General features: G+C 41.8%; 1 protein-coding gene across 1 annotated transcript in view; it reads right to left on the reverse strand.

The window, feature by feature from the left end:
- Window positions 1-896: 896 nt before the first annotated feature.
- MARCHF6 (membrane associated ring-CH-type finger 6) overlaps window positions 897-16,992 on the reverse strand; it is a gene marked incomplete in the record, with an annotated part of 65,570 nt that continues 49,474 nt past the window's right edge. The window contains 5 exon segments of the mRNA XM_027769889.1: window positions 897-1,354; window positions 6,924-7,059; window positions 7,996-8,128; window positions 12,475-12,564; window positions 14,769-14,903. Coding sequence (XP_027625690.1) covers window positions 1,264-1,354; window positions 6,924-7,059; window positions 7,996-8,128; window positions 12,475-12,564; window positions 14,769-14,903 — 585 coding nt within the window.

Below are 16,992 nucleotides of genomic sequence, written 5' to 3' on the forward strand. Positions count from 1 at the left end.
TACTCAAGTGCCCAACCATTCTAGTTCTCTAAACTTCTAACTTGAAGCTTTGGTTGTAAGGACAACCAAATTTCTAAGTGTTCAGATCTCTGACATTTATAGCATGTTTCCAATGGAATAAATTCCTATGTTTAAAAAAGGCCAGCTCAACCAGCTTCTTCCTGGATAAATACAATTGAACTGGTTTTATTTGGGTTTTATTCTGTAAACAAAGAGCTTTAGAAAGTTTAGAATTCATAGATGGGAAAGTAGAAGAAACGTATCCTCACTAAATGACGCACTAACCAATAGGACTCGATGACTTAACCAGTTTTCTCTAAGGCTGTCCATCTAAGACCACAACCACATCTACATTTTACCTCATTTCAGAATGTCCTAAATCCAGTATGGCTGGTGATGTCATTCTCTAAGATTTATGATCTCACATGACTTTTGGTCACAGCTGCCAAAAGGAGAGTGCTGTGTGTGGAAAGGGTGGGGGGGGTGATGAAAATCTTCATTTGGATTTGTTTTCTAAATATCGACATGCCCCTAACAAACACAGAAACCCTACTCCCAATGCTGATCACTAGAAATATTAAATTATCAAAATTAAAAATAATTTCCTCACCTAGCACAAGGTACTATACAATATTACAAACACAGACACGTGGAAAAAAATCAGGCAGTAGAAAATGTACAACCGCTTTGGTGTTATACAAAATAACTTCCAAAAACGACGAACAGTGAAGCACAAAGTTCGGGTTTTCTTACCACAGACACTCAGCTGCGGGTTTCCGCTTGTTTCCTTTCACGTTCTCAGTAAGGTCTCAACAGCACGACAGACAACATGGACTCGGTAAAACAGCTAGGAGTGTCGTGACCTGCGCTTCACAAGACGGCACTGCGAGTCTTGCCTGTGCACTACTGCTCTGTGGCACGCTTCCTGTCGAGATCACAGCAGGTCCAAAATAAAGTGACAACTAGATTTAATAAATTAATATACATTTTGTTTAAAGATGTACAATGCACATTCTGTTTAATCCAAGGTTTTAGGGTATCCAGGAACTTCTATTTACACATGTACAGATCTCAGACAGCAGTGATGTCAGAAGACACAGGCAAGAACAGCCTTACCCGGCCGCTCTCTGAACGCTGAGGACACAAGTCAAACACATTTAACTTAAAAGCAATGCTGAGAGATCACTGGGAAAATCTCCGAGAGAAGTCCACAAAAAAGGACACGTGAAGGCAGGGGAAGGTCGAGGAGTTGAGACAACCACTTTATTCTTGGGACGACGGTGGGGGTGACGGGGATGTGCCTTGTTTGCCAGACTTGCGCTCATAGTTCACGAGGCGCTGCCCCACAAGGTACCTAGGTAGAAAACAGAGGGCGTTACTCTCCTGCAGGATCTTACACAGTAAGACAGAGGTCTATCCAAGACAGCCAGTGACGTATTTAGACAATGCCAAGTCAGATCACCGTATTCCTACTCCAAACCCTTCACTGCGTAGGTAGGTTGAAGGAGGGTTTCAGGTGAACATTTGAAAAAGGCACGAAGGCAGAACCCTCTGGCAAGGTTCGAGTTTGTGGGAAGATGCAGGTACAGCGAAGGCTGGAAGGCTCCGCTGCCCTGCGATCGAGTACGTGCTACAACCGATAGGTTAGGGGTTCTCACAGACTCAGACACTCAGAGGCCCCAGGTGCCCATGGTAAACTTATGCAGAAAATTTATCTGTTAAGATTCATATCTGGGAACCAGCAGTTGGCGTAATGGCTATGTCGCTGGACTCCCATGTAGTCGACCGGAGTTAGTGGTTCATGTCCCAAACCCAGCGGCTTGAAAAACAAGCCAGGTATGGATATATACACACATCAAAATCCCAAAAGGAGAATGAAGGAAAAGAGACGGTGGCATTGTCATCCACCCTAGGGGGTAATTTCTCACACTCTCTTTCTCTGTCTCTCTCTGGTGAGCACATGAATCTCCTAGCAAAAATTTAAAAAATAAAACTTTCTGTCCCTAACCCAGGAAGAAGTATTAGGACTTTTATGAGTGGTGTAATGTTTCAATAAGCTTTTATAACTGTGATCTTTATTTAATTTTCAAACAATATTTAGTTGAGTGAGTATTATTGAATGCCAACGTAATTGCCAAGTGTAACTGTGCATTTGGTGTTTTGGGAAGGACCTAAGTCAATACTCAAAACAGTTATTAAGATTATGCCATACAGGACCAGCAGTTAGTGTAATGGCTATGTCACTGAACTCCCATGTAGTCAACCGCAATTCAAGTCCTGGGCCTGGTGGCTTAAACTCACGCTGGGTGCGTGTGCATGCGTGCCCAAGATCCCCAGAGGAGAGTGGAGGAAAAGGGATTGCGGCGTGGCCATCCCCCGTGGGGAGTGATTTCTCACTTTCTGTCTCTATGTCTCTGTCTATCTGGCGAGCGCATGCGCCCTATAGCGAAAACCTCCCCCCCCCAAAAAAAAAGGTTCATATCTGACAAAACAGCTCAGTAGGTAGGTCTGAGAAAACAGCCTTAGAAATATGATTATCACGAAGTTGTAGGTAAGAAAGTAGGACCTGCAAAGCTCTAGTTTTATGGAAAAGAGAAAACTGAAGGACAAAATTCAGTATGGTGTGGCAGAACATACGCCAAGTGACAGAAGGTAGGAGGCTACCGCCCAAGAACAGAACAGTAAGTATGCAAAGGCGACGGCCATGGGCACAGGGCTGTGGGAACAGAAGTCCCTGGGGTTGGGATGACCTCGCCCATAATGGGAAGGCAGGCACTGCAAAGGGGCTCACTGAAGATTTGCCTCAGCGGATGTGCGTGGATGGCCGGAGCTGTCCCCAGAGGCCAGCAGGTGGCAGAGCAGGGCGGCGGTGAGCTATAGAGGACTGTGCACAAGCGTGCAAGGGCATCAATTTTAGAGGCTGCAGTGCAGGTGGAGGCAAGTACCCAAAAAGGCTCAGCTCGACATGTATGGCGAGAATGTCAAGGAAGAGTGAAGCCTGCCCTTGATGAGTGGCCAGGGAGCAGTGGGCGGGGAGCCTCAGTTCACCCTCCAATGAAATGAGGAAGGCAGACCCATGCCACATGATGGTTCTTCGAAAAGGAAGCGAGTGAGGCCTCACGTGTTAAGGGCTCAGCCTAGTAACAATTACGGTTCACGGATTCTTTCTCCACCCTTACTTTCATCTATCACTTTTCTATTAATACACATAAATCCAAAGAGCCATTTTGATAATTCATGTACTCTACCTTAAAAAAAAAAATCCCCCAATCCTCTTGCCTCTTAATCCCTGTTCTTCATTTTACCAGTTTTTTTTTTAACGTTATCCATTCCTGGGACCAGTAGGTGACGTGGTGGTTAAGGCGTTGGACACTCCCATAGCCAACTATGGTTAAAGTCCTGGACCTGGTGGCTTGCTTTCTTACTTTCCTCTCTCTCTCTCTCTCTCTGGTCAAATTAAAATAAATGAATGAATGAATAAAATTGAATAAAATAATTATTTTAAAAACAAAAACATCATCCATTCCTTATACCACTATTCCTCAACTATCCAGTGTTCTGACTTTTTTTTTAAGGATTTTTTTTTTTTTTTTTTTTTTTTTGCTATATGGCATGTGTGCTCACCAGGAGAGACAGAGAGAGGAAAAGTGAGAAATCACTCTCAGGTCAGCTGGCTTCTCTGCAGTCCCTTCTCCATTCTCCTCTCAGAATTTTAGGATGACATGCACAGGTGCCTGACATGATTCTCAAGCCTCTAGGTCCAGGACCAGAACCATGGTTTGGTCAGGTGGGGGTCCAGTGCCTTAAACACCATGCCACCTGCTGGCCCCTATCTGGCACTTTTTAACTGTGAGAATACTGTAAATGTTTTAAATGATGACAAAGGAGCAACACAACACAAAAAGAATCACTCTACTGTGACAAAGAAGTAAACTACTGAATGTCAAGGTAGGCCAGAAAATGTGGGTGGTCACCGTGGTGAGGAAAAAGCAAGCAGAGAGAGGCAATGTTAATAGTTCGCTCAAGACCAAAGAGTAACTTGTTGACAGAGAAAGAATATTCCAAACGCACACTTGGCTTTCCCTCGTTCTCTTCATTCCTTTCATGCCCCTAACCCACTCCCCACTCCCATCTTCCCACCCCGACCCCCTCCTAGAGGGCACAGAGGGGGCAGAGTACATGCACGATGGCAGAAGAGAGATGTCCTCACTGTGGTCTGCCGTTACTAGTTTCTGCATGGAGTAGCGCATGGGGAAAGGGTACACTGAGCTGCTGGAAACACAGGAAATAAATAGCAAGAAACAACAGGAAGATGAGAAGGGCCTCAGGTGAAGGCTGAGGATGACAGGAGCAAGAAAAGGCAGGTGCCCAGAGTGACAGAGCGAGTGCTACTAGTCATCCTGGATGCAGTACTCACTCCTCTCTGCTGGGACAAGGAAAGTGATCAAACAGACTTCATAGTCAAAATATCAAACTGACACTGCTTGCCAAACTGGAAATGCTGCACCCTAGCTATATGTACATTTTTCTTTTCTTTTTTTTTTACCACCAATGAACGCTTTGGAGAAAACCTGAACACTTTTTTCTTTTCTTTTTGATAGAGATTTTTGCTATAGGGCGTGTGCATTCACCAAAGAGACAGAAAGCAAGAATAACCCTCCAAGGGAGAGGGCCATACCGCAATCCCTTCTCCATTCTCCTCTTGAAACTTTGGGCATGCACGCACATGCACCTGGCATGAGTTTTTTTTTTTAGAGGTTTTTGCTATAGGGCGCATGCACTCGCCAGACAGAGAGACAGAAAGTGAGAAAGCGAGAAATCACCCCCCAGGGGGGATGGCCACGCCACAATCTCTTCTCTTCCAGTCTTCTCTCAGGATCTTGGGGCACGCACGCACACGCACCCGGCGTGAGTTTTAAGCTACTGGGTCCGGGACACGAACCACGGTCGACTACATGGGAATGCAGCAACATAGCCATTATGCTAACTGCTGGTCCCACCTGGCATGAGTTTTAAGCCACCAGGCCCGGGACTCAAACGGCAGTTGAGGAGGCCGATCATGCAACCATTATGTCATCTGCTTGCCCCAAATTTTCACTCTTAAAAATATTACTCTTGTGGGCCAGCAGATGGTGTCATGGTTAGGGAAGCTGGATCCCATGTGGCTGATTGTGAGTAGTTTGAGTCTTGGGTTGTGGCTGGGAAAACACGCCAGGTGTGTATGTACACATGCCCAAAATCCTGTACAAATGGAGGAGAGGGGACTATAGCATGGCTATCCCCCAGGGGGCGATTTCTCTCTCACTTTCTCTTTCTAATGACTGCAGGTGCCCTATAGCAGAAATTAAACACTTTTAATTAAAAAAAAAAAAAAAGGTATTCTACAAAATGAGTGATATCTGGTGACCACAGGTACCCTATAGCAGAAATTAAACACTTTTAATTACAAAAAAAAAAAAAAAAGGTATTCTACAAAAGGAGTGATATGTAAGTAAAAGGGGATGCTATTAATAATGACACAAAGATAGTAGATATCAACTGGGACTCCCCCAGACAAATTGGGATAGATGGTGAGAAACTCACTTTCTTTGCTAGACATTGTCAAAGCAGGGGACTCAGCTTTCTGTTCGGACATGGAAGATCAAAAGCTGTTATCCCAGGGAGGTATTTTCCTTGGTTTTATCCTCAGTCTTTCACTGAGATCAGGGAATAAGAGCTTTCAAGGTTGCCTCAGTACAGAGTCTAGTGACACCTTAAGAGCCTCTTTGGGCAATGACAGGAGTAACCTGGTGACCCCTAGTTGCAACAAAGCTGCTAACTTCTAATGAGGCTTATTTGTATCCACAGCTACTTAATATTATTATTTTCAAGCCAAAACAGTTGAAAATGCAGCCAACCCTGGCATAGGCAACTGGATCTTACACAGGTAACGCTGCTATTCAGGTTGAAAAACTGCTTGAGAAACATGCCGGTGGCCTGTGCATGTGCGCATGTATGCCCAAAATTCCCAAAGGAGGGAGAAATAGAGAAAGGGTTGCGGTGTGACAGTTCTTTACTGGAAGAAGGGGGCAGGTGGTGCTTTCTCATGTTCCTTCTCGTTCTGTATCTCTCTGGTAAGCACAAATATTTTCTGGCAGTTTAAAAAAAAAAGAATGTGAAAATAGGCCCAGCAGGTGGCATGGTGATTAAAGCACTGAGCTCTCACATGGCCAACCATGGCTCAAGTCTTGAACCTGGCGGCTTGCTTTCTCACTTTTCCTCTTTCTCTGTGTCTCTTTCTAGTGAGTGAACATGCCCTATATAACAAATTAAAATAAATGATGATACATTTTTTTTTTTAATCTGAAAACAGACTGAAAAATTATTTGGAATAGGCTTTATTAAAAAAAAATCTTCCAGGACCAGCAGATGGCGTAATAGTTATGTCACCGGACTCCCACCAGTTAACTGCAGTTTGAGTCCCAGACCCAGCGGCTTCAAAGTCACGCTGGGTGCATGTGCACCCAAAATCCCAAAAGGAGAATGGAGGAGAAAGGATTGTGGCGTGGTCATTCCCCAGGGAGTTGATTTCTCACTTTCTGTCTGTCTCTGTCCCTTTGGCAAGCACACATGCCCTACAGCAAAAATCTCCAATTAATTAATTAATTAACAAACGAACACATCTTCCTCACAAACCAGTTTCTCCCAGTCTTTCCTATCTCCATAAACAACTCTAAATTCCCTGCTGCCTGGCCCAACTGAGTCCTCAATTCCCCTCGTCCTCATATCCTACACCTAATCCACTAGGAAATTCCGCTAATCCTACCTCAGAAGCATATCCAGATCTAAGTGCTTTCCTGCAATGATTTATTACATCAGACATAAAAAGTAATAAGTGACAACCCCTTAACAAGAGTGGTCAATGCACAGAACCCTAGACTTACTTGTCATTTTTAATATGTTCATAAAGGCGCTTAAACTGGCGGACCTGGAAGGATAAGATTGCCATCAACACCACAACCATCAGCAAAAATGGATAAATCCGCCGGTGGACTAAGTTTTGCATTTCTGCCGTAACACCTGTAAAACCAAACAAGGAAAAACTTTAAGTGAATGTGGAATAACAGTGCAATGAAATACATCCTTTAAAATACAAAGTGGGGATGGAGTACAGAACAAGCAGCTTTCGAAATCAGCCCTGGTCTCTCAAGCTGTACGTAAGAGTCATGAACCTTCCAGATCCCATGGTTCTCTTCTGGAAAACACGGGAGGAATTAGAGTAGGTGATTTAAGGTCTCTTCTAACACAAACATTCTGGGATTCAAACGCTCCACAGGGAGTATTGTCGCTTCACATTTCAACCACATTGTAGTTTAAAAACAAACAAAAACAACAACAAAAATTGGGGGCGTTCCTTTTATGCTAAGAAACTTTTTTTTTAATTAAAATTTAACACGTTTTAACTTAGTTTTATCTGTACGATCACAACACTTCTAATAGGACACTTGGAGAAAATCTGACGCTGCCTATTTTGAGGAGAGTGTAAATTTCAATACTTTATCCCCTGCTTAGAGAAAAAACTGTACCAAAGAGCTTCATTATTTTTTTTTTTGAGAGGTTTTTGCCATAGGGCACGTGTGCTCACCAGAATGACAGAGAGAAATGGAGAGTCAGAAAGCAAGAAATCACTCTCCCAGGGAGGATGGCCATGCCGCAATCCCTTCTCCTCCATTCTCCTCTTGGGACCTTGGGCGTGCAGCACACATGCCCGGCGTTCAGGACTCAAACTGCAGTGGGCTACATGGGAGTCCAGCGACATAGCCATTACGCCAACTGCTGGTCCCACCAGAGAGCTTATGCTCCTTTTAATCCCTATGGGTTTATTAAGGACTAGAATAGCTGGATTTATACTAACAAATAAACAACTGGAGTTACACCTCTGTTACGGGAAATGACAGGAAATTCACAGTATTAGTAAAAGTGCTCTTTCGTGGTTCCCTGAGCAGCATTACCCACCTAGTAAAGGAACGACACCAGAAGCTATGACGTAGGGGACACACAGGGAGAGCAGGAGCACAGAGATCACCGGGGCGGCCAGCTTACGAACGATATAGTGAAGGTCGATGTTCCGGATGCCATTTGCGTAAACCTGCAACATTGGAAAAAAAACAATTAAAACACAAGGCGTTTTCCTCTAGCTTAATCGCCTAATCTCCCCTGAGTCCAAGACAGGGCAAATGGAATCTGTCAATCCTTGAAGGCCTCAAACAGGTCCCCCCCACCCCACTCAAAGTCAAGGTAAATTCTGGAATATAAACGTAAACTTAATGCCTAAGAGTTATTGAAAAAAAGAAAAAAACATTTACCTACAAACATTTTATACTTAACTCTAGGTGATGAAATGAGACATTAATCTAGAATCATAACTTACACTAACCATTTGGACTTCACAATACCAGATGACATTCAAAAATATTAAACAAAGACCATATAATCTGAAGTAACTTTATACAAACATAAGAGTGGCTTGGGATATCACTCAAGACTGCATTAATTATTTCCAAATGTGACAAGAAAATACTATAAATAGGAAATGTTTTTGAACAACTTGTATAAACTTAATTTTAACAAGTCAAAATGTGTTTTATGTAGAAACACTATAAATTCTACCGTAAATACGTAAAAAACTACAAGTTTTCAGAGTATCTCCATAATTTTATCTAGAATATTCTACCAGAGATAACTGCAGGGGAAGAATATATGAGAGTAGGAAAACAATGGCATGGAAAATATGCACAGGGTGCAGGGAGGAGCCCAACAGAAAGTGCAGTTTCTGTTTCCTTCCCCTCTGGCTTTACCTGCGGCACTTGAACCTCTCATAGCTCAGTCACAAGATTAACGCACCTCAGCCCACCACCCTGGGATGTGAATGAACACAGGCTCAACCCTCCAAAAGTATGTTCCCGCTCCCCAGGAAACCAGCTAACTTGCATTTTAATGAATGAAACAATGCATCTTGGTGCTTCTCAACCAATTCCCATCCCAACCATTTTACCTAAATTTACACACATGCATGCACAAGAAAATAATGTGAAATTCTACAAAAGATCAATGAAGTCAGATTAACCACAGCCTCCAGCTGTGAACAAACCTTTATCTCTGCACTCTTTGGCCAGGGCTAGTCTCACCTGGAGACAGCAGAGAGAATTGGTCCACACTCCCGCTGTAGTCCAGGGGGCTTCGCAAGCCCATACCTTAGAGATACCTGCAAAAATGCAGCAACTCCCTGGAGCCCTCCAGCCCCACTGCTAAGAATTAAACATCTTGAGGTATGGGCATTGTTCAACTGATTTTATTGTGCATACTGGGCTAAGAACAACTGTACTTCCCACACATCAAAAGGGGACACGCGTCTACTGTCGCAGGGTTCTAACACCTTATGTATCTGGCACTGACTAAGGTTAAGGGGTCTGCCCCAAGTACATTTCTAGATAACTAAAGCTAAAAGAAGTAAGTACCAAAATCTGCTATGTTGGTTATTATGGATAGAAATCTTCCTAAAATGAATCGTCAGACTTCCTAGTTTTATTATAAAAGTACAAAAGCACAATCCACTTTTCTATATTATAAAACTATCAGATAATCTGGTGGTTGTGGTAATAACCACCAAACAATAATAATAGTTTTAGACTATATAGGCTATATAGTTATAACGTTGCTAAATAGCTTTTAATTTTTCCTACCTTTTATTTATCGCCTCAAGCAATAACTTTGTCCACTCTCCTGTCTATAAGATTAAAAATATGAACACAAAGTTTTATCAGAACTCCCAACTTTAAAAGAGCATGCTGATTATTTTATTTTTCTTCTACTTTGAAGAGAGTTCTAGGTACTTTAAGCTACTGGTTAACCTTCAGATAAGGGAAGTATAAAGCATGGTTCATGAAAATCCATAGTGATATGAGAGACCAGAATATGCCATTCCAAAATATGCTTTTTGGGGCCAGCAGGTGGCATGGTAGTTAAGGGACTAGACTCCCACATGGCCAACCACAGTCTGGGTCCCACACCTGGCTGCCTGCTTTCTCACTTTCCCTTTCTCTCTTTCTGGTCAAAAAATTTTTAAATAATTAAATTAATTAACTGAATAATTCTGGGGGGGGAGGGGAGAGACAGGACCTAGAGGCCTATGAATGACACTAGAAGAATCTACATTAGCAAGCTTTACTACCAGAGATAACTGCAGGGGAAGAATATATGAGAGTAGGAAAACAATGGCATGGAAAATATGCACAGGGTGCAGGGAGGAGCCCAACAGAAAGTGCAGTTTCTGTTTCCTTCCCCTCTGGCTTTACCTGCGGCACTTGAACCTCTCATAGCTCAGTCACAAGATTAACGCACCTCAGCCCACCACCCTGGGATGTGAATGAACACAGGCTCAACCCTCCAAAAGTATGTTCCCGCTCCCCAGGAAACCAGCTAACTTGCATTTTAATGAATGAAACAATGCATCTTGGTGCTTCTCAACCAATTCCCATCCCAACCATTTTACCTAAATTTACACACATGCATGCACAAGAAAATAATGTGAAATTCTACAAAAGATCAATGAAGTCAGATTAACCACAGCCTCCAGCTGTGAACAAACTTTATCTCTGCACTCTTTGGCCAGGGCTAGTCTCACCTGGAGACAGCAGAGAGAATTGGTCCACACTCCCGCTGTAGTCCAGGGGGCTTCGCAAGCCCATACCTTAGAGATACCTGCAAAAATGCAGCAACTCCCTGGAGCCCTCCAGCCCCACTGCTAAGAATTAAACATCTTGAGGTATGGGCATTGTTCAACTGATTTTATTGTGCATACTGGGCTAAGAACAACTGTACTTCCCACACATCAAAAGGGGACACGCGTCTACTGTCGCAGGGTTCTAACACCTTATGTATCTGGCACTGACTAAGGTTAAGGGGTCTGCCCCAAGTACATTTCTAGATAACTAAAGCTAAAAGAAGTAAGTACCAAAATCTGCTATGTTGGTTATTAGGGATAGAAATCTTCCTAAAATGAATCGTCAGACTTCCTAGTTTTATTATAAAAGTACAAAAGCACAATCCACTTTTCTATATTATAAAACTATCAGATAATCTGGTGGTTGTGGTAATAACCACCAAACAATAATAATAGTTTTAGACTATATAGGCTATATAGTTATAACGTTGCTAAATAGCTTTTAATTTTTCCTACCTTTTATTTATCGCCTCAAGCAATAACTTTGTCCACTCTCCTGTCTATAAGATTAAAAATATGAACACAAAGTTTTATCAGAACTCCCAACTTTAAAAGAGCATGCTGATTATTTTATTTTTCTTCTACTTTGAAGAGAGTTCTAGGTACTTTAAGCTACTGGTTAACCTTCAGATAAGGGAAGTATAAAGCATGGTTCATGAAAATCCATAGTGATATGAGAGACCAGAATATGCCATTCCAAAATATGCTTTTTGGGGCCAGCAGGTGGCATGGTAGTTAAGGGACTAGACTCCCACATGGCCAACCACAGTCTGGGTCCCACACCTGGCTGCCTGCTTTCTCACTTTCCCTTTCTCTCTTTCTGGTCAAAAAATTTTTAAATAATTAAATTAATTAACTGAATAATTCTGGGGGGGGAGGGGAGAGACAGGACCTAGAGGCCTATGAATGACACTAGAAGAATCTACATTAGCAAGCTTTACTAAACTAGCTTTCCCCTGCCATTTTTTTCTGCCTTCCTCTAATTTGTCATCCCTAGAGACTCAATGCCCTGTTCCTCTATCTTGTCACTTCTTTGAAAATTTACTGTTCTTTGCTGAAGGTGCTATATAAGCTGAAATTCAAAGCGACTTTTTAAAAAATTATTCATTCCCTGGGGATCTCGTGTATGGGGGAAAGGGATTACTTCAAAAAATTAATGGAATTAAAGTACAAGTTTATTCTGGTGCAAAAATAAAAGTGAAATCCAAGGAATCAGGCCTTTTTCCGAGTGCTTAAGGAAGCCAGATCCCATGTGCCAAATGTGTACATATCCCAAATCCCAACAAGACAGAGAAATAGAGAGGAACTGGGTCCTGGCTGTACCCCATGGGGAGCTTCCCTCCCTCTCCTCTCTCTGGAAAGTGCACGCACCCTCTGGCAGTTAAAAAAAAAAAAATTGAAATCCATGAGTAATTTCTCATTATACACATTTTCTGTAAATTTTTGACACCCATAAATGAAATATGTACCTTAATAAACAGTTTTTCTCTTGTTAATCTATTTTTTTATTACAAGGGTCAGTTCTAAGGACTCATAAGGTTGAGGAAAACATTCTTTCTCTTCCATGATGGGTAAACAAAATTGCCTTATATATGCTCACTAAAAAGAAAACTGTAGGACACCCAGAAAAACTGAAAAATGAAGAGTTCTATCAACCAAAATAATCACAATCCATTCCAGAATGTCTTCCTCTAAAAACGAGTTTTGCTTACCTGTTCAATTACAGTTTTCAACCACCACTGAGGACCCATCAATGTTATAGCTGCGATGATTTTGGCATGCAGGACTCCAAGCGCCCAGTCCTAGGGTAATCAAAACCAGGAAGACAATGTTGTCGTTTTAAACATTAAACCAGGAGAGAGAGTAGCTGTATAAATTTCTTACTTTATTTCACTTCAAAGCAGAAATTTTGCAGGATTTATAATTTTACAGAAGGCTAATGTGTACTGAAATATCTAGGATTTTTTTTCTTCCAATAGTTCAAGTTCAATGTTTCCATCAAATCATTGTTGGATCTTTCAGAAATCTGCATTATTCTCCCAAGAAAATTAGGAAAAGCCTGGACATTAATGAAGACCTCATAAACAAATAAATGCTATGATTTTATCATCAAACCATCCTTAGGCTGTTTTATTGATTTGACTGAGCTGACTTATGTCCAATCCTCCTCGTATGTGGACCAGGTTTGGCCTAAAGAAACATCCCAAAGGCTCAGAGAGTTTCTAGCTTGTAGTCTTCGTGAGTCCCCTGCTGAACTGCTGCTAGAATCTCTGCTGCTCTGTTCCCAGCACCACTGAACTCAGGTCCCTGCCTCCCACTCACTCAGGCCTGCTTATTCCCACTGTCTCCCAAGTGATCTCTTAACATACAAGTTAGATCGCAGAGCTGGACTGCCCTGCTCCAACCCTGACGTTTTATGCACTGAGTTCCAAAGCAAGGATATACCACATTTTACTTAGCCATTCTCTGATGGCCATCTGGGTTGCGTCTCATCTTTGTGCCTTTACAAAGCAACGATGTACTACAGAAACCACCTCGCTCATTCCCTCTACACACAGTACATTTCAGCAGTAGATTCGGAAAAGTGAAACTGCTAGCTCACAATACACACATTTTTAAATTTTTATAATGTCAAGTAATTCTCTAAGGTGATGGCGACTTCACAGATGATGTGGGGTACTGTCGAAACCACCTGGAACAAATGTGTAACTGACAAACTGCAATTATTATTCACCATGACAAGGAAGAAAACACAATAGGAATTTGGGGCCCTTCAGTAGTGTTAGAAAGGGTTTATGATAGAATTTCAGCTTGTCTGAGGGACTTGGGGGATGGTTTAAGGGAGCAGTGTTTTGCTCTGTATCGTACACCATTAGAAAACAGAGTAGACTGGCTAATCTTAACAAACCTTAGAGAAGGGGACAGACTGAAGCCAAAACTATAACTGGTGATGAAGTTGCAGCCAATCACATGAGCCAGGAAAGGGAGACATACAGTCATTTTGGGGGTCTGAATAATGGTCATATTTTGTCTGTATTGAGACATGATTAACGAGGGGTCTTTTGTCTTGCCCTATCATGGTCACAGGGCAGCTCTGTACAATGTTGATGCTCTATGAAATTACTCGTGTCCAAAAGGAGAGTACCAAGGCCTGGCTGACCGTGCTCAGTCAGCTCCTCAACGTCAGAGGCTGCTCTGCGCGTTTTCCCTACCACACACTGCATGACATCAGGATGTAAATAGTTCCTGTTCACCTTGCTCATAGTGGTTGATCACTGAATGACTTAGGGCAGTGTCTGCCTGGCCTCTCCACTGCAGTTACATGTTTCCCTTTGAGATCGTCAAGTTAGGTGACAAAATGACAACACTCAACCAACCAAGACACCAATAAGTAAAAAGGTTAAGGGAAGGAAATTCTCCTTTGGCTTAGCGCTTTCTTTGTTGTTTAAATCTGCCAAGGGGCACTAGAAATGGGGGGTGTTGGGATCCAGGGCACAAACACACACACCTCTGGCATGTTTTTCAGGCTGCCAGGTCTGGGACTCAACTGCAATGTCAGCTGTGTGCAATCCAGCTGCTTTAACCACCACACCACCAGCTCGTCCAGTTTAACTCAGTTTAATCAGTAACACTATAAATTATCTACTTCATGAATTACTAAAGAAAGAAAAATAAAGTCCAAAGGAATAAGGTTCTCTAAGTCTAATGCAAAGGTTAAAAAAAAAAAAAAATCGAACAAGTTACTTTATATCTTTAAATACGAGAAAAGCCTAAATAGTTATTGACATTTTAACCTATAAACTAATCTCTTTTATAGAAGTTATATGGCCTGTATATTTTGAAAGCAGAAGATTCAAGAGTATTATTTAAACATCTTTACAAGGATTCTTAGAATAGAAAACAATGAAGGAATCTTTCTAAACCAACTATTTGAAATAGATTAAAGTATTAGGACTGCTTTCTGATCCCAAATCCTCCACAAAGATGAGCTATAAAATGTTATTACCTGCCATGGATAAAAAAGGGGCGTCTGATCCAAAGGAACCCTCAGAGGAGCAACAATGACCAGTTCAAATAGGAGCCCCAGAAGGAGAGGGACGACTCCAGCCAGCAGCACTGCAACTATCAAAGTCTTCATTATCTATTAGGACACAGAGCATGTCATTAAAGAGGATCTTTCTAGCTTTTAGCCAAATTCTTTATTCCATTTTGAGGTTTATTTTTCTTCTTTGACCTGATGCCTAACAGAACAGCTACACAACTTTAAACAGAATTACATACATTTTATGTTACATATTTAAATAAGATTTCTTGAACACATAGCTACAAGAGCTTAAACTATAATGAAAACCTATTATTAGTATACATTTACTGCTACGAAAGAAATTTACAAAACATTCATTTTTAAAAAACATGTATTTATTTGTCTGTTTATTTGTTGTGATTTTCAAGCCACTCGTTCTAAGCCTTGAACCGCAGTCGGCCACGTGGGAATCCAGGACCTTAACCTCATCACCTGCTGGTCTCCAGAACACTCATTTTTCTACACATGTAATAACCAGGTAGCTATGCTGTTTTTCTCACAATCCTGTTTTCAGACTAGGCTTTGTATGTCCTAGAAGGGCCACTGACTGGCCAACACTGGTCTGTTTGTGACCCCTTGAGATGGACTATACAGAGAAAGGCTCTGCACAATTCTGGTTAGGAAATCCAGCTGATCAAATCGGCACCCTCAACAACGTCCTGGTCCAGCGGAACTTGACAGAAAGGCCTTTTATCTGTTTGTCCAATACTACAGCCACATGGCAAATGAATGAGACAGAACAGCTCTAGAACCTGGACTACGTGATAAGATGAGGATAAAGGCGGCACAATGAGAAGAGATACTAGGAAAGAGCAATCACAAATCCTGATGACAGAATCAGCCTGTTTCTGAAAGTGGTCTCAGTCAGTCCAACCGTTTCAACAATGAGAGACTATGGCACGCAGAAAGGCACAGCCCTTGCTTCCTTATATCTATGACAATATTGGAGAACAGAAAATAAAATCCAGAATTAGACAGTTTCTGTATTTTAAATTAGTTAAGTCTCTCATTATCTTACAAATTAAGTAACAATAAAATCTCTTCAGTAATACAATGAATCTCTCACTATAAAAATGGATTTCAGGGACCAGCAGATGGTATCATAGCTATGTTGCTGGACTCCCACACAGTCAACCATGATTCAAGTCCCAGATCCAGCAGCTTAAAACTCATGCTGGGTCCATGTGCATACATGTCCAAAATCCCAAGAGGAGAATGGAGAAGAGACTTCAGTGTGGCTATCCCCTTTGAGGGTTCAGTTCTCTCTTTCTCTGTCTCTCTTTCTCTCCAACAAGTGCATATGCCCTATAACAAAAATCTCTCTTCTTAAAACTATTTATTTATTCAATTCCATTTGTTATTATTATTTTTTAATTTGACCTGACAGAGATAGAGAAAGGGAAAGCGAGAAAGCAAGCCACCAGGTCCAGGACTCGAACCATGGTCGGCCATGTGGGAATCCAGCACTCTTACCCACTACACCACTGAAGGTCTGCAAAAAATCTCTCTTAAAAAATAATGGATTTCGAGAAGAAGCCGGGCCTTCAGAAAAAGGTTCCACATGGCTCCAGTGAACTAGATATTTCAGGGAATGAAGATTTTCTACTGATAATTCAGCCTCCAGCAAACGAGCTAGTGGCTGAACTTCAAGAATTTGAAAGAAACACAACATCCATCAGATGACAAAATCACCTCCTGGTCACAAGAAATATGGGAGGGTCACAAGAAATATGGGAAAATGAGAAATACCTCTCCTCCAAGGGAAAAGAGTAACTCTTCTTCATCCACAAGCAGTTTGGTGAAAATCATGGAAATGTCTAATAAGGAATTTAGAGCGTTCATAATGCCGAAGCTAACAGAGATGGAAGAGAAGAGAGATAAGGAACTGCTAAAGAGAAAGGAGAAAGAAGTTGACGAGTTCCAGGAGATGAGGAAATTCTTGCAAGATCTAAAAGAGGAATTACACACTTCACAAAAGACTCAAACGGAACTGCTAGAGATGAAGTCTACAATACAGGAAGTCAAAATCTTCCTTGAAAGTATTAAAAGCAGACTAGATCATTCAGAAAATAGAATCTCAGATTTAGAAGAGAAAATGGCTGGCCTAGAAAAATCCACCACGAAGACTGAGAAAATGGCCCAAAAA

The sequence above is a fragment of the Tupaia chinensis genome, unplaced genomic scaffold (genome assembly GCF_000334495.1).
Source record: "Tupaia chinensis unplaced genomic scaffold, TupChi_1.0 Scaffold000096_1, whole genome shotgun sequence".
NCBI classification, from domain to species: Eukaryota; Metazoa; Chordata; class Mammalia; order Scandentia; family Tupaiidae; genus Tupaia; species Tupaia belangeri.